The sequence below is a fragment of the Lynx rufus genome, unplaced genomic scaffold, assembly GCF_022079265.1.
Source record: "Lynx rufus isolate CCGP_SWC_20201006 ecotype Redwood Valley unplaced genomic scaffold, mLynRuf1.p SCAF_6, whole genome shotgun sequence".
NCBI classification, from domain to species: Eukaryota; Metazoa; Chordata; class Mammalia; order Carnivora; family Felidae; genus Lynx; species Lynx rufus.
Genome location: NW_025814878.1, coordinates 39,462,031 through 39,488,719, shown reverse-complemented (window position 1 = coordinate 39,488,719; position 26,689 = coordinate 39,462,031). Strand labels below are relative to the sequence as shown.

Genomic DNA, 26,689 nt, shown 5'->3' with positions numbered 1-26,689 from the left:
ATGCCTATTAAAAAATCAGATCTGTTAATTTCTTGATAGTCATGTCACGTAAGACTCTTTGATATTCCTCATTTCTTTTTTGTTTTCCTTCCCCAATTTCTAAAGTTCAAGAATCCTTTAAATTTTCAAAATTTGGGAGTAAAAGTGTTAGTTAGAACTTGTGAAAATAAATCTGAGATGCATGCTAGCAATAGTTTCTCTAGTGTTTTCTAAATGTATCATAATGCAATCTTACAGATTTAAGTAGTCAATAAGAGTATGATACTTCTAAAATGTACCAAAAGGTACTAAGAGCTAGTATTCTGAGCATTTACCATGAGCCAGATACTGTAGTAGAGAGACAGTTACATGAACAATCTCATTTAGTTTTTATGATAGCCCTGTGAGGTATATATTATTATCCCCATTTTATAGATGAACAAAATGAGTCTCAGCGACTAGTGGCAGAGCAGGATCCATTTTCCAGACATGTTTTCTTTTTATGACACCATGCTGATTCTCTGGAGGAAGATGACAAAGGTTCTTACTTTCCAAGCTAATGATTAAAAACTTATCCTTTAAGTCGATAAAAGTGAGAGTACACATCTTAAGGGAGAATACGAAATAATTCCCTGGGATCCAGGAAGAAAACTTTATTATCATGTTATATTTAAAAGAAAAAAATCTTTACTTTATACATGGAAAAAAAATAAGTAATTAAGCTTGACTAATTTTTAATATATAAATTATCCCCGGTGCATTCAGTTTGTAGACGAAATGGTTGAACTTTTTTCTTACCTGCTGAATAATTTTATTTTTCTTTTCCTTATCTTTTTTGCTTTTCTATTTTACTCCTCTTCTCTTCCCTCTCTTTCTTTCTTTTTAATAACAGCTTTATTGAGATATAATTCACATACTATGCCGTCTACTTATTTGAAGTGTACAATTCAGTGGTTTTGGTATATCAGTATTTAGTATACAGATATTTGCAACTAACACCACAGTCAATTTTAGAACATTTCACCACCTCAAGAAGAAACCCAGTACTCTTTTGGTAAAACCTCCCTATCTTCCCATCTTCCCAACCCTAAGCAAGCAACTCTCTACTTCCTGTCTCTGTAGATTTGCCTATTCTGGACACTTCTTGTAGGAGGAATTAAGTAATATGTGGTCTTTGGTGATGCTGCTTTAGACAGTCAACTGTTTTGAGGTATATGAGATTCTTTGGCCGAGGAGTGGATGTTCTGCTTTCAGAGGGGTTTCATGGTAGCCCCCTGACTTCACTCAGTTAATGTGGGTCTAGTCAAGGATCTAGTGATTATATCACTAACTAAATTTCACAAAGAATGTTGTTTTAAAAGATTCCTGCACAAAACCCCAGAGTCAAAGATAATACCCAAGTGTGGCAGAAATAAATAACAAGAAAAATTTACTCATTTGAAACTTCTCTTATTCTTTTTTTTAAATTTTTATTTGTTTTGAGAGAGAGAGCATGAGCAGGGGGAGGGGCAGAGGGAGGGGGAGAGAGAGGTTCCCAAGTAGGTTCCGTGTCAGCACCGAGCCCGACACGGGTCTCGATCTCACTAACCGTGAGATCATGACCTGAGCTGAAATCGAGAGTCGGGTGAGTGAGCCGGCTGACTGAGCCACCCAGGCACCCTGAAACTTCTCTTATTCTTAATCTGACCCTTCTTCATCAGCTACATTGCAAAATAAAACACAAACACAGTGAAATCTAATCATATGAAACAAAATACCAATGAAAATTGGTAATGTCAATAAGATAATCTCAAATATGAATCTGCTTGTACATTTATTAAAGATGGGCTTCTCTCTAAGTGTACATTGTGCCTTAAGGTATTACCTGACACAATCTTAGCAAGCAAGTAAAAACTAAACAACCATAACATTAATGTAACTTTTGCGGATTTGGTAGAGGGTTATGTTAAAGTCCTCAATCCATTACTCTTAAAAATTCTATTAAATGTAATAATAATTGTTTAATTCACCTCAATTGGTATTTCATACTTATTAGTAAATAAATGATCAAAATCCTTATACTACCGGGGAAATTCTTCCTATCACTGTAAAGATAGCTATAATCACAAGAAAAACAAGTGACAACAGACTAAAACATTCTTCTGTCACCAAATATTTTTGAAAGATACATAGAAAGCCATGCTGATGATTTGAAGAAGCAAGTATTGCGAGACTTTCGGTTTGCAATGTTAGGATGAAAGTCGGGTGTGTGCCTAGGTCAGAGGTGGATGTACCATGAAGCTAATGGAGTTTCAGAGTGTCAACACTTACACAAAGAGATTTGGTTCTTATTGCATCTTTTTGAAACTTTTCTCCATGATAAAAGCAGGATTTGGTTCTGACTAATTGAATGAGCAGAGAAATTTAGAGACATTGTGGCAGGAGGTTATTTCTCTTGGTCAGAAATTCTTTTTTTTTTTTTTTAACACGTATTTATTTTTGAGAGACAGAGAGACAGAGCTTGAGTGGGGAAGGGGCAGAGAGAGAGAGGGAAACACAGAATCCGAAGCAGGCTCCAGGCTCTGAGCTGTCAGCCGAGAGCCGGACGTGGGGCTCGAACCCACGAACCGTGAGATCATGACCGGAGCTGAAGTCAAATGCTTAACCAACTGAGCCACCCAGGCACCCCTCTTACTCAGAAATTCTAAAGAACAATTCCTGCTGAATTAAAACTCTATTCCATGCTGTAGGTTCTGCTGCTGCTTACCCATTTTTATCCATCTCTGCTATTATGATTCTCACTTGTGACCCAAATTTCCGTATGTCAGTCTCTGCTTCTGAGACAGCACAACATTCTCTTTCCTGGAATGGCATGCCAGTTTCTCAATAACAAATTACATCTCTTCCATTATTTAAATCAAACAAACAAATGAAAGGCTCAAAACTATGCTCTCCATGAAACCCTTCCAGATTTGCTTTGTCTAATTTTAAGATTAGAATGATCCCAATAACTTCAAGTAATTTTATATAAACCTACTTGAGTTTTTAGGTATTTTTATGTTCTCTATCTGTATAGTTTTGTCTTTATGTTCCATATCTCTGTAAGTTTCTTGGAGGCAGGGGCCAAACATTCCTTTCTCATAACCTGAACTTAGCATGTCTTTGCAAATGCTACTGACTCATCTATTTCTCAGTGGCTGATCCTGTAACTCACAGAGTTTGCACATAATCAATGAGCAAACATTGCTGGTAACTCAGCTACAGAAGAGTTTAATCAAATACACAAAAGGAATGGACTTTAAGATCGAAGACACTAATTTCAAGAGTTGATAACTGTACGGGTGCCTGGGTGGCTCAGTTGGTTGAGCGTCCGGCTTCGGTTCAGGTCATGATCTCATGATTTGTGAATTTGAGCCCCGCGTGCTGACAGCTCAGAGACTGGAGCCTGCTTCGCGTTCTGTGTCTCCCTCTCACTCTGCCTCTTCCCTGCTCGCGCTCTGTCTCTGTCTCTCTCTCAAAAATAAATAAACATTAAAAAAAAAGAGTTGATGACTATACACCAGCATCTTCTAAAAGTAAGTCAGAATTATGGAATAGAAGGAAATTTGAAGCTAATTATCTTAGCCTGATTTACCCAGAAAGCAAAGACTTATATGCTGCTACCGTTTTTAAAGATAGGGAGCAGGCATGAGAAAGGGATGGAGGGAGAGATCATACAAGGGCACAGAGTACCCTATAGAGCATCTTGTGAGGAAGGATCTCTTCAGAGAACATGTAGAAGTGACTGCTTTTCAGGACAGTCTGCCTGAAGGAGAAAGAAGGAAGAATTTATCTGTCTGCTATAGTTTCCTACTGGTCAAGTGCAATAATTTCCCCGTATTTCCCAGTTGCTGATGAGTGAGCACCAAGCAGATCCCCACAAGGTCTGGTCCTCAGCATCCATGTGGAATCCCCAAGGTAGAAGGCACAAGGTATATAGAATGGGCATGTGGCATTGAGCCACTGGGCTGTGTCCACATATTGTTGGTTGTAGTCTATGCAGTGTTGGTGAAGCCACCACTGGAGTTAGAGTGAGTGACCAGAGACCTTAGAGATGGTAAGACCAAGAGGATTTGAAGGCAGAGCATAAGAGGTGTCTAAACACTCACCAATTATAATATACTTACTTTGTATGAAGGAACCAAAACCCAAAGTAGAAGATGTCCAAGATTATGGAGCTTAATTAGTGGGACCCAAAAGCCAGGAGCTTGTAAATCCCTCTCTGGTGCCTTTTTACTCTTCTGTGCCACTTCTCTAGATAATGCAATATGTAATTTACATGCACAATTGTGACTCATCCTCTCATAGTAGAGTTTCCAATGTCTCCTACACATAGTGCCTCATAGACTCACTGAAATATTGTTTAGGAGGGCTTTTGTGGCTTACTTGGTTTCCTCTAAAAACCAAAACAAACCCAAACCAAAACCTGCTACCCCAGAACCAGAGAACAGATTAAACTCCATGAATATAGAATCTGAAGGAAAGACACTCCAATTAATGTTAAACCTGTAGGTAGGTGCTTTTGCTTCTTGCCTAATGATCTTACAGATGTCTAATTAACACTTAAATGTGATAAAATCTTTCAGCAAAGAACTTGAGGAAGCCAATGTCCTAACTTCTGAAAACATGAATCTTTTCACAGAACATAGGAGAACACACGTTTCTCCCATGTTCAAGTGGAATTGTTTTTAGTCAGGGGAGTTTACCTAAGTGTTCTTTATGTATGCATATCTGAATTCGTATGTTGACCCAAATCTAACATGGCTTGTGTGAGAATAGCTATCAGATGAAGATGTCTCTACAGAAAGGTTGATGTGCTCTGATTCAAAATGATAACATAATTATTTCACTCTCGTGCCAAAGGATTACAAAGCAATATGATTATATAACACTATGTTGAAAATCTTCATACCCTTTTAAAAGAATGTATTCTTATAACTGAGGGAAGAAAACAAGATTCAATTCATGTTTTATTTTAAATCTTATTATTTTGAATATCTAATTTGTAATAAGTTTATTCACAGGGTTCTAAAGTCTATTTCTTTAACAGAATAAAGTGCTTGTGGTAATGGTTATGTCAGTCTTTATGAATATAAGCTGTATTATAATAGGTATTCAGCTTCCAGCAGCACTATTTTTCCTGAGACTCATGCATTTTTCATTGTCTAGTCATTCTGAATTTAAAGTGGATAGGATGTCCTTTTAAATGCATAAACAAAGAAGATGAAAATGTGTATAATAGTCTCCTCTCAATTTCTGCTACTAAAATTATAGGACCTGTGTTTCCTATGTTAGGATGCATCTGGTGTGTTATTCTATATATTGCATGAATAACCAACAGTTCCCTGTGCAGAATTCCACTCAGCACCATATTTAGCATCATTTTTGCAAGATAGCACCTTACCAGGCTTGTTCAGAAAGGCAACAAGAAATAGCTTGTTAATCTCAGTGTCTAACTGGAAAATGGAATACAGTAAAAACAAGGTTTGCTTTGTCTTTCAAAACTAGTAGTTTTTCAAGACAAGATTAGCAGTGATCTTTCAAATCTTCTAGGATTTTGCCCTTTTTCTTTACAAATATTTGTTCTCTCATAAACATGTTTATTCATTCTGTGTTTTTTGAGCATCTATTTCCTTTCCACCCAGCAATGCTCAAGGCACCAGGAACATAGAAGCGAATATAATACATTCCCTTCTTTTCAGGAGCTTATGAGTTACACTATATGGTGAGTAAAATAGAGATAGGAGCATGTAGATGAGGGCACTTAACTCAGCTTCAGGGAGCAGGGAATAACCAAACAGAGACTTTCTGGGGAAGATAGGTCTTAAGATTATAAAGAGTTAGGTGAAGGGACTACAGATCTACTGTGGTGGTTACCTATGGGAAAAAGTATAGTTCAGAGGGATAAGGTGATGATAAACAAACTGAAAAGATCCTAAAACAGAGAGAGTGGTAGGGAGAACATTCTGTGAAACAAATCACCAAAAGGATTTGTCCGGTGGTTAAAGACAACACAAGAGAATTTGATGAAATGAAAATGGCAAGGGTGTGGAGATGGAATTAACAGAGTTTATTATCTAGGTCAACATCTAGATTTCCTTATATTTTTATTTATTTACTTATTTTGCTTTGGTGACTCTGGTAACAGATGTGTAGACTACACTAGCTATAGTATTTAGCTTTCTGTGGCTGGGAAAGAACTCATAGTGAAAGGCTCCTTCCATTCCTTCCTGTTTTTACAAGTCACGTTTATTAGCATGACCGATAAAACAATAATTTGCATTCTGTATCAAATCATACCAGAGCAGCTAAATGACATGGTCACTAATTAAAAGCAAAAACCGATTACTGGAGATTTGCTGCTTTGTTTGGCTAAAGAAACAAGCGTAAGCCTGTGTTGACCTCCTGTTGAAAGGCACACATTATAGAGGTCTTAGTGGAAGAGTTTTCATTAGTCATTCTGGCTGGCTTTTTTCGTCTTCACCTTACTCAGAATATTCCTGGAACCTAGCAACTTAGGTTTCTAGCACTGTGCACTCTGCCTTTGTGAGGGAAACCACTTTTTTTTCTTTTTTTTTTTTTTGGCAGCCTAGGGTGGTATAGCATAGTAATTAAGATGTTGGGAATTTGAGTCAAATAACCTGGTTTCCATCCAAACTCTTCCCCATTTCCCCATGCTAGCTCTGTGATCTTGGGCTGTTTGCTTAACCCCTCTAAGCATCAATTTACTTATCTATAAAAATTTAATTGTGAAATAGTAATATCTGTCATAAGCAGTTTTATGTAAGCCTAATGATAACAACAAAGCAAAAACCTATAGTAAACATACAAAAGGTAAAGAGAAAGGACCATAAGCATACCACTACAGAAAGTCATCAAACCACAAAGGAAGAGAGCAGGGACAAAGAAAGAAACAGAGAAGAACTGTGAAGACAACCAATGAGCAATTAACAAAATGGCAATAAGTACACACCTATCAATAACTACTTTAAGTGTAAATAGACTAAATTTTTTAATCAAAAGACACTGGGTGGCTGATTGGTTAAAAAAAAATAAGACCCATCTTTATGTTGCCTATAAGGGACTCAGTTTAGATATAAGGTCACACACAGACTGATAACGAAGAGACAAAAAAGATATTCCATGCAGATAGAAATCACAAGAGACCTGGAGTAGATGTGCTTATGTCAGGCAAAATGGAGTTTGAACCAAAGACTATAAGACCCAAAGATGGGCATTACATAATAATAAGGTGGTCAATCCAACAAGAGGATATAGCATTTGTAAATATTTATGCACCCAACATAGAAGCACCTAAATATACAAAACAATACTAATAGACCTAAAGGGAGAAACAAACACCAGTATGATAATAGGGGATTTTAATACCCCACTTATATCAATGGATAGATCATCTGGAGACAAAATCAATAAGAAAACATTCACCTTAAGTAACACATTAGATCAGATGGACTTAACAGTTATATATCTGGAATATTCCATCCCAAAGGGACAGAATACACATTATTCTCCAGTACAATTAGAATATTTTTTAGGATAAGGGGCCTGGGTCGCTCAGTTGGTTAAGCATCTGACTCTTGATTTCGGCTCATGTCATGATCTCAGTTTCATAAGATCGAGTCCCGAGTAGGGTTCTTCGCTGACAGCACCAGAGCCTGCTTGGGATTCTGTCTCTCCCTTTCTCTCTCTGCCCCTCCCCAACTCATGCTTTCTCTCAAAATAAGTAAATAAACATTTAAAAAAAGAGAATAGGGCACCTGGGTGGCTTAGTTGGTTAAGCATACAACTCTCAGTATCAGCTCAGGTCATGATCTCACAGTGGTGGAATCAAATCCCACATCAGGCTTTGTGCTGAGCATGGAGCCTGCTTGGGACTCTTTCTCTCCCTCTCTCTGCCCCTCCCTCACTCTCATGCTCTCTTTCTCAAAATAAACTGAGAAAAAAAAAAAGAAAAGAACATTTTCTAGGATAGATCGTATGTTAGGCCACAAAACAAGTCTTAATAAATTTAAGAAGATTGAAATCACATCAAACATCTTTCCTGACCCCAATAGTAGAAAGTTTTTATATGAAGAAAAGTGGAAAATTCACAAATATGTAGTGATTAAACAAGATGCTACTGAACAACCAACAGGTCAATGAAGACATAGAAAAAGTAAAAAAAAATACCTTGAAGCAAATGAAAACAGAAATATACATACCAAAATTTGTGGGATGCAGCAAAAGCTGCTCTAAGAAGGAAGTTCGTGGCAATAAGTGCCTATCTCAAAAAACCTTTTGAAAGACATTTCAAAAAAACCTTCAAAAAAGAAATGTTTCAAGTAAACAACCTGACTTTATACCTCAAGAACTAGAAAAAGAATAAACAAAGCTTGAGGGAAATAAAGGAAGGAAAGGAAGGAAATAAAGATTAGAGCAGAAATAAATGAAATAAAGACCAAAAAGGCAATGGGGAAAATCAGTGAAACTAAGAGGTTGTTCTTTGAGAAGATAAACAAGATTGACAAACCTTTAGTTATACTTATGAAGAAAAAAAGACAGAGAACTTAAATAAAATTAGACATGAAAGAGATTTTACAGCTGATACCACAGAAATACAAAGGATCATAAGAGATTGCTATGAACAATTATCTGCCAATAAATTGGACAAACTAGAAAATTGGATAAATTCCTAGAAACATACAACCTACTAAGATTGAATCATGATGAAATATAAAATCTAAACAGACTAATTACTACTAAGAACATTGAATCAGTAATCAAAAACTTCCCAACAAACTAAAGTCCAGAACCAGATGGCGTCACTGGTAAATGCAGTCAAACATTCAAAGAAGAATTAAACCAGTCCTTGCTCAAGCTCTTCCGAAAAATAGGAGGGAACTCTTCCAAACTCATTTTATGACGCCAGTATTACCCTTATACCAAACCATACAAGGATGTCAGAAGAAAAAAAACATTACAGGCCAATATCTCTGATGAACATAGATGCAGAAATCCTCAACAAAATGTTAGAAAACCAAATTCAACAGTACATTAAAAGGATTACACACCATGATCAAGTGGGATTTATTCCAGAGATGCAGGGATGGCTCAACACCTGCAAATCAGTGCGATACAGCAAATTAACAAATGACGGAGAAAACTCATATGATCATATTAATAGTTACAGGAAAAGCATTAGACAAAATTTAGCACTCTTTTATGATAAAAACTCTCAACAAAGTGGCTGTAGAGGGAACATAACTCCACATAATAAAAGCCATATGTGGCAAGCCCTACTCGACAGTGAAAAGCTAAAAGCTTATCCCCTAACATGAGGATGCCTACTCTTGCCACTTTTATTAAACACAATATGGGAAGTCCTGGGCAGAGTAATTAGGCAAGCAAAAGAAATAAAAGGCATCTGAACAAGAAAAGAAGTAAAATTGTCACTATTTGCAGATGACATGATATTATATATGGAAAACACTAAAAACTACATCAAAAACTGTTACAACTAATAAATGAATTCAGTAAAGTTGCAGGCTACAAAATCAATACACAAAAATCTGTTGCATTTCTTTGTGCTAATAGTAAACTATCACAAAGAGAAATTTAAAAAATCCCATTTACAATTGCATCGAAAACAATAAAATACCTAGAATAAATTTAACCAAGGAGATGAAAGACCTCTACTGAAAACTATGAGACATTAATAAAATTGAAGAAGACACAAATAAAAGGAAAGATTATTTTGTGCTCATAGATCGAAAGAGTCAATATTGTTAAAATGTTCATACTATCCAAGACAATATACAGATTCAGTGCATTCTCTATCAAAATTTCAATGACATTTTTCAAAGAAATAAAACAAATAATTCTAAAATTTGTATGGAACCACAAAAAAAAAAACAATAAAAAAAAACCCAATAACCAAAGCAATCTTGAGAAAGAACAAAGCTAGAGGCATCATGCGTCCTGATTTCAAACTTCATTACAAAGCTTCAGTGATTAATACAGTATGGTGTTGGCATAAAAACAGACACATAGATCAGTGGAACAGAATAGAAAGCCCAGAAATAAACCAACACATATATGGTCAACTAATTTACAATAAACCAGACAAGAATATACAATGGGGAAAGACTGGACAAAAGAACGAAACTTGACCACTATCTTATACACAAAAATTAACTCAAAATCCATTAAGGACTTGAACATAAGACCCAAAACCATAAAACTCCTAGAAGAAAACATAAGAAGTAAGCTCCTTGACACAGATTTTGGTGATGGTTTATTTTAATCTGACACCAAAAGCAGAAGCAGTAAACACAAAAAGAAGTGAGACTACATCATACTAAAAAGCTTCTGCACAGGAAAGAAAACTACAAACAAAATGAAAAACAGCCTACAGAATGGTAGAAAATATTTGCAAATCATCTATCTGATAAGGGGCTAATATCCAAAATATATAAAAAACTCATAAAACTCAATGTCAAAAATACAAAAAATCCAATTTAAAACTGGACAGAGGATCAAAATAGACATTTTTTCAAAGACACGAAGATGGCCAACTGGTACACGAAAAGATATTCAGCATCATTAATTATCAAGGAAATGCAAATCAAAACCACAATGAGGTATCACCTCATGCCTGTTAGAATGGTTATTATTTTAAAAAGACAAGACATAAGTGTTGGCAAAGATGTGGTGAAAAGGAAACCTTTGTGCACTATTGGTTGGAACGTAAATTGGTGCAGCCACTGTGGAAAACAGGGAAGTTCCCCTCGCAAAATAAAAATAGAACTACCATATAATCTAGCAATTCCACTTTCAGGTATTTATCTGAAGAAAATAAAAACACTAATTAGAAAAGATTTCTGCACCCTTATGTTCATGTTCGTGTTCATTGCGGTGTTATGTACAATAGCCAAGATATGGAAACAACCATGAGCCATCAATGGATGGGTGGTTACAGAAGTTGTGCGTGTGTATTGTGGTGTGGGCCGTATTATTTAGCCATGAAAAAGATGAATTCTTGCCATTTGCAACAACATAGATGGATCTTAAGGACATTATGCTAAATGAAATAAGTCAGACAGAGAAAGGCAAATACTGTATGATCTCTCATATGTGGAATTTTTTTATCTATTAAAAAAACAAGCACATAGATAAAGAGAACATATTGGTCATTGTCAGAGCTGCGGGGGTTGGGGGTTGAGAGAAAGGAGGGAAAGGGGTCAAAAAGTAATGAGAAAAAAAAAGACAAGTTGAGAGGGAGAGATCTTTGCAAGTGCTTATAATCACATTTTTCCCTGCTTTTAAAACAAAGGACCCCCATTTTCATTTTTTACTAGGGCCTGCAATTATGTAGCCAGCCCGATTTCTACTTGAAACTGAGTTCCTTAAGATCTGGACACATGTTTATTCATCATACTTTTCTGTGTGTAGCATAATATCTGTCATTTATTAGATAATAAACAATGCTTTTTGAGATAATATTTATTAATTTGATTTATGGTATATGTGTGTGTATCTATAAAACTCTAAATATCTACATATTTATGTTGATATATTTATAAAGTATAAATTAATAGAAATATATACTGTGAATGTATAATTATATATGCAGTGGACAGATAGGTACAAAATATTTAGAAAGCAGGTTTTCTGTTAGAAAACAGTTATTCTGTATTAAGGGTCTACTGTTTCTGTTCCTTTTAATTTAAAGGGTTATTAATTCAAATGCTACTGTAATCAATACTGTATTTTAAAAACTATAAAAGTAAATTAATATCTAGCAAGTGGATTCATTGCACCATAAGCTTTCAGAATGTGCCCAGTGACAGCACATTTCTATAAGAAATAAATACAAAAAGTAGTACCTGCCTTATAAGGTTATTATGAGGATTAAATAAGATAGTATATATAAAGCTAAAGCCTAGGACTTGGCACAGGCTGAGAACTTCTTAAATATGAATTATTATTGTTATTTCACCCTAACTAGCCTCATTTTGTAGTAAGTTATTTGGGAACTCAGCTCCAAAGTCTTGGTTAGTAGTTCGCCAATGACAAGGACTATGTCTTACTCATCTTTGAGTACATAGTGCCTGACATGTAGAAGGCTGTTTTATAGTATACTGGTACATATACATCAGAAAACTAAAATTTGATTCCTTTACATAAGTAATCAGTTATTTTTGGTGGCTTGATTTTGTTCAAGAAAGGCACAGGATATTGCCAAAGTTTTGAATACGATGGTTATAATTTAAGCAGCTGTAGGAATTCCCATGTTGTGGCCATTTTTAACCTTATTTTCTCAAGGAGACATACTCCATACCCACTCTTTTCTGGTTGACATACTCAGCATTGGGAGCAACCAATTAGTTGTAACTCTCCCTATTTCTTTTCCACTTCAGGATGTAAGTTATTATGCAAATAATCAAGAGTGACCTCATGAGAGGATAATCATGAATCCACTCTAAATTAAATTGTAAATCATTTTATACATTATTATTTTAGCTCTCATCATAATTATTGTGTTTTGTGGTGACTAGATCAGACTTCTTCAAAGAATTCTTTGAATTCTCCAAAATTCTTCAAAGTCAGCACTTTTATATCTTAGGACTTCCTGTCCATTTAGTCACAGCTAACTATTCCCTCTGTGGAATTCTCTGTTTCCTTGGTTTCCATAATACTAGTATTGCTCTGCTACTCTCCACTCTGCGAAAACTGGTCTTTCAAAGGCTAGCAGTGACTACAAATTATCTTCTCCCAGTACACATTCTCTCTGTCCTCTAAGCAACATTCAGTATTACAACTACCTTCGCCATGAAAGTCTCTGTTCCCTTGCTTTCCCTGACAGCAAGAGCTTTCCTTGTCTTCCCCTTAACCTTCTAACCACTTTTGACTCCAATGATGTGCCTCTTCTTTTCCCTTAACCCCAATGTGGGGATTCCCCAAGGATTTTTCCTAGACTTCTTATTCTCTCTTCCTTGGCAATATCATCCGTTTCTGGTACTTGAGCCATCCATCACTTTTAGGTGTATAGCTTCTGCATATTTATCTCCTGGTTGTTCTCCCTATCCAACTCTTATCTCTTGTTGCAAATACTGCTGGATCATTTGGAAGCTCATCTGGCAGCTCAGATTCAATATACCAAAGTTTTTTGTTATCTTTCCACTCAAACCAACTCCTTATCATGATTTTTGTTAGTGGGTATCACACTTCTCTGTTAGGCTGGCTTAAAAACTTTTGAATTAATTCTGGTACTTCTCTTTACCTCTGCCTTTCTTTTTTATCATGCTTTCAATTCGGCAAAACTGTTCAGTGTTGCCTTAGGCCTGCCTCTGCCCCGTCTTTGAATTCTTCATTCACTACTTCTTCTGAATGGTATTGTCCAGCAATAGGTGCAGTAAATAAAGAACATTATATAGACTTCACTGTCTGGCAGAGGGAAACAGGGGGTAAAATCAGTAATTATAATACAAGATATAGAAATGAAGGAGAAGCAACCCAGGGAAGGCAGGACAGGTAAGACTTATTAAAGGGGGTAACATATGAGCCAAATCTTAAAAGATGAATAGGAGTCAGACTGATAAAGGCAGGAAAAACATTCTAGAAATAATAACACATGCAAAGGAATGCCAGCAAAGAAGACTATGACTTATTGTTGAGGTGTAAGTCGGACTGGGGCTCTGGCTTCATGGGGAAATGAAAGCAGGAAGTAAAGCTCCAGAGGTATTAAGAGTGGAGGGAAGGCACGTAGGGCCTTGTTTTCAATTACCTGATGTTCCATAATGAACCACCACAAATACTATGCCCTAAAACGATAGCCATTGATTATTTCTCACAGTTCTCCAATTGGGCAACAGTCTCTGGGGATGGCTCATCTCTGCTCCACGTGGCACAGGCTGGTACAGCTCCAATGGGGCAGGAGGATCCAGGAGCCTCACTTACATGTCTGGTGCTTCAGCTGGGGTGACATTGGCTGGCTGGGTTTCTCTTTTTCTTTACACATGGTGACTCAATATTCAGCAACCTAGGTTCTTTACATGTAAGCTGTATCTGCAGAGAGAGAAAAGTGGAAGCTGTGGAGCTTCTTCCGGATTAGTCTGGAAGTCACATGACATCCTTACCCCTACATCCTGTTGGTCAAAATAAGTCACAAGAGGAGCTCTGCTTCTAGAAAAGGAGAAGTAGATCCCATCTCCCTTTGGGAGGAGGAGCATGAATGCAGACGGATGAGAGGAAATGTTGGCAGCCATGTTTCTGGATCATGTATCATAAGCCTAATAGATCACTGCATTTTATGGGGTACCATTGTAGGATTCTAAGCAGCAGACTGCCATTGTAGAATATACGTGCAAAAATATCTCTTTGATCCCTTTATAAAGATTGAGTTCAGGGGTCAGGCCCAATACCTGGAAACAGGGCAACCAAGGAGAAGCCTCTACCAGTATGTTACAGGTTATCCTCAAGAAAGCCTTTTCTATGGGCCCTCATGCCTTGCTCCAGTTTTCCTCCTCATTGAAACAAATTGAATGACCAAAATGTGATAGATGCCTTCTTCTTTTTTCTTTTTCCTTTCTTTTTTTTCTTATTTTTTAAACATTTACTCTTTTATTTTATTAATGTAAAGAGAGAGAGAAGGAGGGGGGACAGAGGGAGAAACAATCTCAAGCAGGCTTCATGCTCAGCATTGAGCCTGATGCAGGGCTCAATTCCGTGACCCTTAGATCATGACCTGAGCTGAAATCAAGAGTTGGATTCTTTTTTTTTTTTTTTAACGTTTATTTATTTTTGAGACAGAGAGAGACAGAGCATGAATGGGGGAGGGGCAGAGAGAGAGGGAGACACAGAATCGGAAGCAGGCTCCAGGCTCCGAGCCATCAGCCCAGAGCCCGATGTGGGGCTCGAACTTACGGACCGCGAGATCGTGACCTGAGCTTAAGTCCGACGCTTAACTGACTGAGCCACCCAGGCGTCCCAAGAGTTGGATTCTTAACCGACTGAACCATTCCGGCACCCCATTCTTTTTTCTTGTTTTAAGCAAGACACCACTAAAGTATCTGTCCAGGACTCTGTGCCCCTTCCAGAAAGATGGATTCACATCTGCCACGGGGGAGGAAATATGTAACATCACATATCCTCTGACCAATTTTTTTATGTTTAGAGATAATATTCTTTGCTTATTTTACATTGCTGTTTCTATAAATAAACCAGGAAAGTCAGATGAGACTTTTGGGGAAGGTAGAAGCTTCCTTTATATTTCCAGGGGCTCTTCCTGTGTCAGATCCTGTAGATTTATGTGATCATAAAGCCCATATGGGCACTTTATTTCTATGCATAGTGAACCCCTTGACTCTTGCCCCTAGTCCTTACTACAGTGCTGTTCAATGCCTATTTAAAAGCCACAGAAAATATTTACAGAATTTGAAATGTTTTATTATATCACCTCAGTAACTAAATTTGCTTCATGAATAACTTTTTTAACATGCAAGCAATAGTATCTTGTGTAGAGGAGAGTGAAGACTAATGCTTATCAGTCTTTACTAGAGCAAAGTAAGATCCAAAATCTGGGAATGGAGAGGAGATGGTCCTCCTGGATTTTCTGGGGTTCGTACAGCCCCTTCCCCTAAGTGTTTCTGGATCCCAGATTTCAATCTATAAACAAAAGAGTCTCTCATTATTGGTATGAGAACCCGAAGATAAGGTTACAGTATGGTGCCTCTTTGTCAGCGTGCAAGTGTTCTGTCGGATTTCTGAAGACTTAGTGAGTGCTATGGTGGGCATCACCGACGATGTTAATTTCCTCCAAGACTCCAGAGTCCTGTGGCTAGAAGCCAGGATCACTTGGAGAGATTTGGTCCCAAATCCCAGCTTTGCCACTTCCTCGTTACATGACAGTGAACAAATTCCTTAACTCCTGTAAACTTTGCTGTTGTTTTTTTTCCTCTTTAAAACCTCACTAATAATTGCACCCTGCTCATAGGGTTGCTGTGATGGGTGAAAACAAATACTATTTATTGCACCTAGCCTAGTGAATGGCACAAGTACTCAATAAATTTTAACTGTTATTGTTTCAATGGACTTCCTGCTGATCTTCACTGTTTCCTTTATTTTTTCCAGGGAGATGTTAATCTCTGTGGCTCTGGGCCAGGTGTTATCCCTTCTTATTTGTGGAATTGGCTTGACCAGCAAGTACCTGTCAGAAGATTTCCATGCCAATACACCAGTCTTCCAGAGTTTCCTCAATTACATCCTTCTCTTCTTGGTCTATACCACCACACTAGCCGTCAGACAAGGTAAGCATGCAAAAACCCGTATGTAGCTGGGAATATAGCGGGGTTCCTTTTTTATAGACATCTAGAAGAATGATGAGCCATGACTAAATTAACTTTTTGTCACTTACAGCATCATAAGACAATTCAAAACCTCAACTCTTGCTTTTCTATTTTGCAGTAATAAAGCAAACAAAATGAATAAATAAATCACAAAGAAGCATAAATTATGTGACTTCAGCAGGAAATAGGAAATGCATGTATAGGCAAAATGTACAATTGCTCACTATTTGAATTTCTGTTAAAATCCCTTATACCCCTGGACCGTGGAAAGGCCTGATGCAGCTGTGCTCAGTATGCTAGTCCTCAGAAATCCAAGGGAATTACAGACAAATGTATGTTCCTTGGGAAAGTGTCACAAGAAAGATAAAAATAGTAAACACAAACAACTCTAGTAATAATAAAAGAGAAAAGAAAGGAAAGAAAACTACCACAATTGGTCAAATGAGATGTTCTGTCTAAACTTCAAATAGCGAAAGCAAGAAAACAAGTCCTCCAAGAATCAATGCAAGAAAAACTTATTTGGCAATTGCAGTTGAAATCTTTGGGGGGTGTATCTCTGGGGAGAGTAATTCAGATCCTTATGATTATACCATTGAATCTGGTGTAAACACTCTTTTTTATTCCTTTGGCATGGAGATAGCCAACAATTCACCCCTAGAAGCTGTTGAATGTGAAATATGCATTGAAAAATAACCATTAACATGTTTGAAGATAATTTTATACCTTAATAATAAATAAGAATATAGGAATAGCTATATTCATCAATTCTAATAGTCATACTTTTTTGAAACTTTTATAAGAACTGTAAGAGTATTTCATTTTTACACTTCCTTATTTAAATGGCCATCCAGAATAATATTGCTTAATTATAACTATGTGGCCAATTCTAGATTTTATTCAGTTGGGACTGAATTCCAGTTTAACTTTGGAGTTGTTTAAAGTATTGGAATTCATTTGAAACTTATCAAAAAATTGCATTATCGGTGTTTGTTTTTTAATTTAATATCAGTAGACATTAATCTAAGAATAAGCATCTGACTTCGGCTCAGGTCGTGATCTCACAGTTCGTGAGTTTGAACCCCACGTCAGGCTCTGTGCTGACAGCTCGGAGCCTGGAGCCTGCTTCAGATTCTGTGTCTCCCTGTCTCACTCTCCCCCTCCCCCATTCACACTCTGTCCTTGTCTCTCTCTCTCTCAAGAATAAATAAACATTAAAATTTTTTTTAAAAAAAATAACATTTCAACTAAAACCTCAGGCTACAGAAGCTATAGACATTGAGTCTGACTTATATTTCCTCAGGGTGATATATGGAAGCTAACAGTTTGAACACTACAAATGCAAACAAGAAAACCCACAAAAATCATAGGGAAGTGGTGAGGAAAAAAGTAAATCAAGCCAATCTAAGAAACAGAGAGAAAATTTCACTGTCATAGGTACAAACAGGAAAGCGTAGAAAACTAAATGTAGCAAAAGACCTAAAGTTTATAACAGTACCTTCTATCAAGACTCCATAATGTGCCAAACACTATGTATCTCCTTTATTATCTCCTTTATTTCTTCAATCCAAAGAAATAGGTATTATTATCCAAAATTTTGTAAATTAGGAAACGGTGCCTCTGTGTCCAGAACCTGCTCCTGGCTGTAGAACTAGGAGCTGTAAGGCTCATGCTAGGCCAGGTCATGTGCCTCCCTGGACTCCCTCAACCCCATGTGGGGTCTAGGGGAGGCCGGAGGAAGAAAAGATACTTTTGAATAAATGGAGGCTTTTTGCTTGAAATTCAAAACCCTAAATAAGAAAATAGCGCTGGTGCAAGGTCTAGTGAGGCACAACAGCGAAGTCAAGAAAATGTGGTCTCAGCTTTGGGTGGGGAGGGTAGATGGTGGTGGGGAGTGGAGGTGGGGTGGGGAGAGACACAACTGGCAAGAGGCCAAGGACTAGGACAAGGAATTCGGAGGCTTTTTGGAGAGAAGACTGAAGAGAGCCTGAGGGAATTTTGTTTATCCCAGTCAGTGATGTCCAGAAGCAATGTCTCAGATACCCTATTTAGAGATTTCTGCCATTGCCTCAGATTATCACTAGATTCACTGACATGGCTTTATTTGGGTGTTTACTCACGATGTTTGTTTTAATCTTCATCGTTAGAAGTTTTAATAGGCTGGCATTAAGCTAACATCTGGAAACCAACATAGTAATTACATTAATTTTGTATAGGCTGATTCCATTCTATGTTCTAGAGACATAATAATCTCTTTCCTTGTGCACCTCAAGATTTGAGAAGGAGTGAACAACAGAGCGAAGAGGGGGAAAGGATGGAAAGTCTGGTGTGTGCAAGGGAGCTGCTCTCACAACCACAATTTCTTTTCCTTTCCTGGTGCTCTCTGACCGCTCCTCCCAGAAGGGTGCAGATTAGGACTGAGCAAAATTACTGTCTTTCCAATTCTCCCAGCACAGATGTCACCTAACCTGACTGGGCCACCATTTAATTTGACACACCTTAGGCCACAAAACTGCAAGAAGTTAGTCTCGGGAATGTATATATGTGTGTGTATACATATATGTGTGTATATATATATATATATGTATATATATATATGTATATATATGTATATATGTATGTGTGTATATATATGTGTGTGTGTGTGTGTGTGTATATATATATATATATATATATATATATATATAATTATTTATTTATTTATTTTTTGAGACACAACATAAGCTTGGGAGGGGCAGAGCGAGAAGCAGAGAGAGGATCTGAAGTGGGCTCTGTGCTGATAGGCTGACAGCAGCAAGCCCAGGGCTGGAACTCATGAACCGTGAGATCATGACCTGAGCTGAAGTCAGACATTCAGCCGACTGAGCTACCCACGCACCCCATCGGGAATGTATTTTTAAACAAATATTTCCTTATCATTTTAACCATACAACTTCTAAAAAGTTATGATCGTCTCATGTGATTACAATGTGATAAATGCAAGAAGCCCTTCAAGAGCCTTCAGGTTGGTATTATGGCAAAAGCCTTGTGAAAATTTGACTTCAAAGTTAAACTGAGTTCTCTTTATCAGATGCTCACTGAACCAGTGACCAAAGACTCTGAAGCAAAAGGTTCCAGTAGAAATTCCAATATAACTCTGGTTCAGGCTGGAGTTTTGAACTTGTCCCTGATTATTAAATTGGTTCCCAAAAAAGTGTGACTCCGTCCTTAAAAACTTTGTCTTGTTGAACAAGTTTTATGTCTGACCCTTTCCTTGACTGGTACTAGGTTGTTATTAGAGATGTTTCCAAAATTCATAAAGTTTTTGCTGTTTATAGCAAAGAGCTTCAGTAATACCACTTTATAGGAAAAAAATGTACTTCAAACAAGTAGTTGCATTGACGCAGCAGCAAGTTTGAGAATTTAGCTATAATAAATATATATAATATTTATTTATATTTATATATATAATAAAAATGAGCTAAAATAAATAAAGTGGTTAAGAGTAACCACTTTAGAGAAGTTATTCAGGCAATTGAAATGTCCTCATTGAAGTGATGCCTGAAATCCAAACTCATGCTGTGTGTACCTAGTTGGGCATCATGAATTGTAAAGAAAAACTCAGTTCTCTTCCTGTGTCTTCCCTTTACCCTTACACTATCACCACACTTAACACACTTTTGTCACTGAATGCCTGGTGTTTTTCATACCAAGCAATTCTGTGACATCAGCTGGGTGTCCTACAGTCAGCCCAGGTTCTTTTTTTTTTTTTTTTTTAAGTTTTTTTTCAACGTTTATTCATTTTTGGGACAGAGAGAGACAGAGCATGAACGGGGGAGGGGCAGAGAGAGAGGGAGACACAGAATCGGAAACAGGCTCCAGGCTCTGAGCCATCAGCCCAGAGCCGGACGCGGGGCTCGAACTCGCGGACCGCGAGATCGTGACCTGGCTGAAGTCGGACACCTAACCAACTGCGCCACCCAGGCGCCCCATCAGCCCAGGTTCTGACACTGTCTACCTGGAGATAGTGTCAAATCCCATAAGTTAAGAGCTCGGCCTCACATGACTGCCCCTCTCACTTCAGATGCTAATTGCAAGTCTGGGTTGTAGCCTCTGCTTCTGACTAATGGACTGTAAATCAGAGGTTCCTACAGCTTCCTTCTTGAGTTTGATTAATTTAGTAGAGTGGCTCACAGGACTCAGAAAAACAGTTCATTACTGTTTATCAGTATATTATAAAAGAATATGATGAATGATATACATGAACATCCAGATGAAATAGATGAGTTGCACAAAGTACAACTCATGCCTGTCTGCATAGGCCACTCTTTCCATATCACCATGTATTTATTCATCAACCCTGAAGCTCTCTGAATCCTCTACGTTAGACATTTTTATGGAGTTCATTATGTAGGCATGATTGATCATTAACTCCATTTCCAGCCCCTCTCACTCTCTGGAGAATGGAGAGATGAGGCTGAAAAATCCAAACTTCTAATCATGGCTTGGACTTTGTGGTAACCAGTCCCTATCCTGGAGCCTAGCAAGAGTAACCTCATTAGAACAAAAGTAATGGCTATCACCCTGGAAATCCCAAGGGATTTGGGAACTCTGTGTCAGGAACCAAGGTCAAAGACCAAATATTAGAACAAAAGATGCTCCTAAGTACTCTTATTAGGAAATCACAAGGGTTTTTGGAGCTCTGTGCCAGGAACTGAGGGCAGAGACCAATATATATTTTCTATTATCTCACAGTAGTATAACTAGGAAAGTATAGTGAACCTCCCAGAAACTGATGGATTTTCCTGGGAAATTCTCCCATCCAAGTACTAACCAGGCCCGACCCTGCTTAGCTTCCGAGATCAAACGAGATCGGGCACGTTCAGGGTGGTATGGCCATAGACTGCCTGGGAAATTCTCAAAAGAAGACTCTTCCTCATGTCTACTTTTTTTCTTAAAATTCCATGCAATGCTAGCTGAAATCAGGAAGCAGAGAGACACAAAAAGCAAAGAGTATGAACAAGAAGAAAGAAGAACAGGATGGGGTCTAACTAAAGCCCAGCCATTCTCACATTTATGTTGTAGAAGCGAGAAATGTGACAGGCTTTTAAAAACAAAGGTGAAGATAGGATATCAAGGAAAAAAAAATATGTTATTAGATTTTCTACCCATAAAGTTCCCTTACCAATTATCTTAAGAATCCTGCTGCTTCCCAGAAGTACTTTCAGCAGCTCTTAAATAATAGATACCTATGGTTTCTCTTTTGGCAATTTTTAACTTCTGAGTGAATGTGAACAACGGTTTTTAAACAGTCAATAATTTCCTTCTTTTCTTCTTCTGCCAATTTTCTTCAGTTCCTATCTCTCTAATTCCTCTTTATTTTTTCATTCACAGTTTACTCTGTGATGGGGTAGGAAAGAATTGTGGGGCCAAGGCAGGACGCTTAAGGGGGGAGAAAACACTTTCAATCCATGTTTTCCTCCCTAAGGCATGGTGATGAAAAAAAAAATGGGTATCAGTAATGAAAGCACAAATAGAAAGAGAAGTATCTGCTTCATTTCATATACAGACCTTGGAAAGAAAAGAAATTGTGGCCACCATAGATCATCATTAGATATATTCCTGGTGACTCATTTTATAAATTCTGCTTTTTCATTGAAAGGTATTTTTATAAGCTCTTCCAATTTTGAATAAAAGACAAGCTTCCAGCTAAAAGCAATATGATGGGTTGTGCATGTATTTTGCTTTTCAGAAAATTCTTGAAACATAGACATTAAAGTATCTATTGAATCATTGATATATTTTTTTTATGTTAGTGTGAAAAAGAGGTCTTTAATAGTACTAACAGAGCACTCATCAAAACATCACCATGTGTAATCCCTTTGACTTTTTCTAAAGAAAGAATACTGAAAAGTAAACACATGCCATGCTTTTTATGAAAAATATACCCATTTTGAACATTAAATTCCAGAAGATAGAAATCCTAGTTCAAATTTCACTTTTAAGTGGGGAGGCTGAAAAATGAACTCTGTTCAGGTCTTTCAAGCACTTGCTCTCTCCCTGCCCGTCCTCCCCACCATCTCCTTTTCCTACCCAGGGCACTCAAGTAATGCAAGAGAGATGAAAGAAATACATAAAAATGACAGCTTTGTCTACACATAACAGCTAGATGCAATTCATGGCCCAATGGTCCAGTCCCATAGCCCTCAGCATTTTAAATGAAGATGCTTCTCGGAATTTGTGCCAAAAAAAGCATTTCTCCTTTTGGTGGTGGCTGGGGAAAATTAATCAGTAAGTAATTGTTACCTCTTCCCACACCAGACAGGCTTCATATTTGTTCTTTTCGGAAACACTGCACTTCTTACATACAATTACATAGGCTAAATTCTTAATTACCAATGTTGCAAGATTAAAAATATCTCTGTAATTAGGGGAAACGTAGGACTTCATACAAAATAATATAGACTTCTCACAGAACCACAATGATGTCTTGGAAATAAGTATCTGGCATTTCACAGTCTATCAGATCTTAGAGCACCATGTGGATCTCATTTCCCTAATTCTGTTAATACTGCTGTGCCTCTGTGAATCTTTGCCCCTTGCCTTTATTGGAATGTTCTTTGACCCACACCATAGGAGGTCAACAACATGGGCCAGAGCAGTGAAAAAAGTTAAAGCAGGATCCAGGATTTTCCTCAGAGCAAAAGCTCAAGTTATGCTCGCACATAGCTCAGTTTCCAATTCTCTGGATAACCTTTACTATATCACTGAGAAGGACTTTGGGTTGGACTTTGGGTCAGTGAGGAGAAGGAGTGGGTTGGCAGTATAAGAAAACACTTGGCAAGTGTAAATACTGAATTATAACTCCCTTGGAAGTTGTGGGGGCAAATACTACCGTCACTTACCTACGACTGGTGAGGTAATATTCATTGGAGCCTCTTAAAAATTCTCCCGTGTGGGAAATTACCTGGCAGACCTCCATTCCTATTCCTTATCAGGTTGCATTTATTTTTACTTAAGTATGATTGGAGTGTTCTAGTCCCCATAGTATAGAAAGGTTGTACTTTAGGAACTGAGGTGCTCAGATGAATCTTTGGTAGATGGGAATTATGATTATGTTGTTGGGGAAGAGAGAAGAAAAGGTGGGAACAGGGGAGGGAGGGAAGAAGAAGGGAATATACACAAACCATGCTGGGAAATTATTAGAGAAAATCACAACAGAAAGCTAGAATCTGGTTCTAGCAAGAGCAACTGAAACTCTCATAGACTGCTGCTGGGAATGCATAATGATACCACCACTTTGCAAAATGGCTTGGCAGTTTCTTATGAAGTTAAATATACACTTAAATATGACCCGTCAATCACACTGTCCCAAGAGAAATAAGAACATGATGTGCACACAGAGAACTATATACAAATGTCCATTGCAGCTTTGTTCATAATGGCCAAAAACTGTAAACAACCCAAATGCTCACCAGCTTGTGAAAGGATAAACAAATTGTGGTAAATTCATACAATGGAGTACCACTCGGCCATGACAAGGAATAAGCTACTGACACATGCAATGATATGGATTAACCTTAAAAGCATTATGATAAGTTCAGGAAGGCAGACATGAAAACTCTGGTACTGTGTAATTAAATACTGGGTAATAATGTGATGTTCTGGAAAAGGCAAAACTATAAAGTGAGGAAATAGATATGTGGTTGCCAAAGCCTCAGAGTGGGAGGGGAGACTGACTGCAAAGGGGCACAGGGGAACTTTCCGGGTAATGGAAATGTTCTGTAGATGTTGATTGTTGTAGAGATTACAGGACTATATACATTTGTTAAAACTCTTCAAGCTATACACTTAAATGGATTTTACCACAGGTAAATTATACTTTAATACACCTGACCGAAGGCCAAACAAAATGAATGAAAAAGAATTAATTGACTCTTCACTATCCCTCCATGGTTACCATGATAAAATAATGTCTCGCTAGGCCCAGAGTTTCCAATAGGGAAACTATAGTAGCTATTCCTTCAATCACTTGTGGATATTAGGAGGTCAGCATTAAAACTTCTCACTTCAGGGGCGCCTGGGTGGCGCAGTCGGTTAAGTGTCCGACTTCAGCCAGGTCACGATCTCGCGGTCCGGGAGTTCGAGCCCCGCGTCAGGCTCTGGGCTGATGGCTCAGAGCCTGGAGCTTGTTTCCGATTCTATGTCTCCCTCTCTCTCTGCCCCTCCCCCGTTCATGCTCTGTCTCTCTCTGTCACAAAAATAAATAAACGTTGAAAAAAAAAAAAAAACTTCTCACTTCATATGGCATGCTTTTAGACTATAAGAATGAGTATCGTTTCCAAAAGGGGGGAAAAAAACAAACAAACCCTGCTCCAAGGACCTTGCTCATGTGACATAAACTGTTATTTATCAAGCTCATAACCCACTAAACAACGCAAAAATACACACACTGCATACATATGCAGCGCTGACAGGGTGAATCTGCACCAAATCAAGTCTTCCACAGTCTTAATCAAAGTTAAGAGTACCCAACAGAGCATGTCCTGTTTGTGCTCAAGTGGATGAATCTCAAATAGAGTGAGACCTTGCACAGAACTTTCAGTATCGCTTAAATGACTTTTAGATGAAAGGAAAATGACATGAATGTGCAACACTGCTTCTCCTCTTAATCGATCATCTTATAAATGTACACGCATGCACACATACACTCTATACATCAAACCCTCCCTCATTCCCCATGCCAAATACTTCGCTTAAGGGATGCGCTTCTGATTCTTTCATTCCAAACCGCCCATAAGCTTGGAGGGAGGGATGGTCTCTCTGTCTTATCTGGAGTCCACGTTGACTGTTAATTCTGGAAATCTTTAAGCAGTCACCTATCCATGCTGAGAGCTGGCATAGAGCAACATTCATTCCTGGCACGAAGCTCCAGTGTTCATGTGGGAGACTGAAGGGTGGTTACAAGATGATAACTGTATTGCCTGAAGGAGATAAGTCCCCTTCTGCCAAAATAGTGCTTTGTATGTAATTAGTGTAAGAATTCAGAGGAATAGAGTTTATCCTTACAATCATCTTTCTCATTAAAAAAGAATCATAATGGAAGAACAAAGCAGTCCCTGCAGTGAGTTGAATTGCTTTCCCTAAGTTTTCATTAAATCAAAGACTCAGCAGTTAGCCATCTTGCAGACCCTACTGCAGTCTGCTACATGAGATTTGTGAGGTGGAAAAATGAAGCAAACCTTTTCTTTTTTTTTTTCCTTCACAGGATTAGATTTGCAGTGTGGTTACTTTAGATCAGAATTCTCTGTCTGTGCATTTTTTGAGTATCTGGTTTCACTGGCTTCCATTTCTGAGATTTTGGAAGACCAGAAAGAAGATCATGTAACTCACCAAATTTAAATGTGGTGTTTGCAAATGGTGGGTTCTGACTGCAAGTTGGAGTGACTGTGCCCCTTCAGTGACTTATAGGAGGAGAAACATAAAGGAAATGACTTGCAGATAAAAGAAAAGATGATCAAAATTTATGTGTCTGACCATTTTGTTTTACCATTTCACACTTCATTCTATAAAGTAGCATATTACTTTCTTTTACCTTGAACTAATTAGTCATGTCTAAGAAAATGCCCATCTGTAAGAATCATATTTAGTAATTACTACTTAAGTCCACTAAATTAAAATATAATTTTAAACAATTAGGGTCTAGACTTTTTCTGTTTCTCAGTTCAGTCCAGATGTAAGAGTCACTGCATCATCCTGGTAAGTTTCCATAACTTTTCTGTGTTGTTTTTCTTCAGTTTATATGTCAGGGTAATAAGAGCAACCACCTGACGGGTTTCCTGTGGACTAAATGAGGTGATGTATGGAAAATTTCTAGCACAGGATCAGGCTTATAGAAGCATTGAATACATATGATCTGCCATCATTGGCATTATATTGACTTAATAAATATTGATTCTCCTCCTTAGCAAGTTGGATTTTACACATGTAACCCTTAATTTGGATAAATTCCATCACGAAGACCCTGAAATTCATTAGCCATATTGCCGCAGTTGTGTTCTTCTTTTGTCACTGGATGTCACAGTAGGCACTGGTATGATTCATAGAAGGATCAAAAACAAGAGACATTTCAGATGTTTTCTCACCACTGCGGTGGCCAATGTGAGTAAGGGGACTCACTGATAGAATCATTACACTGGCGCACGACTCATTCTGAAATGCACTAGCCCAAGTCCCCCTGTCCCAGCGTGTAGAGTGGGGGGTCTTTTGCCTGAGAAAGTCAAGCCAAGGGCAACAGTGAGCATCCAGAATCTGTCCAATGGGACCCAGCACCACCTTTCTACTTTCTGGCATAACTGCACCCTAACTAT

General features: G+C 37.8%; 1 protein-coding gene across 1 annotated transcript in view; it reads left to right on the top strand.

Annotated features, from left to right (window-relative positions):
- Positions 1-26,689, top strand: part of SLC35F1 (solute carrier family 35 member F1) — a 405,879-nt gene that overhangs the window by 234,698 nt on the left and 144,492 nt on the right. Inside the window, exon 2 of the mRNA XM_047103324.1 lies at positions 16,129-16,304. Within this exon, the coding sequence (XP_046959280.1) occupies positions 16,129-16,304 (176 nt within the window). The remainder of the gene's footprint in view (positions 1-16,128; positions 16,305-26,689) is intronic.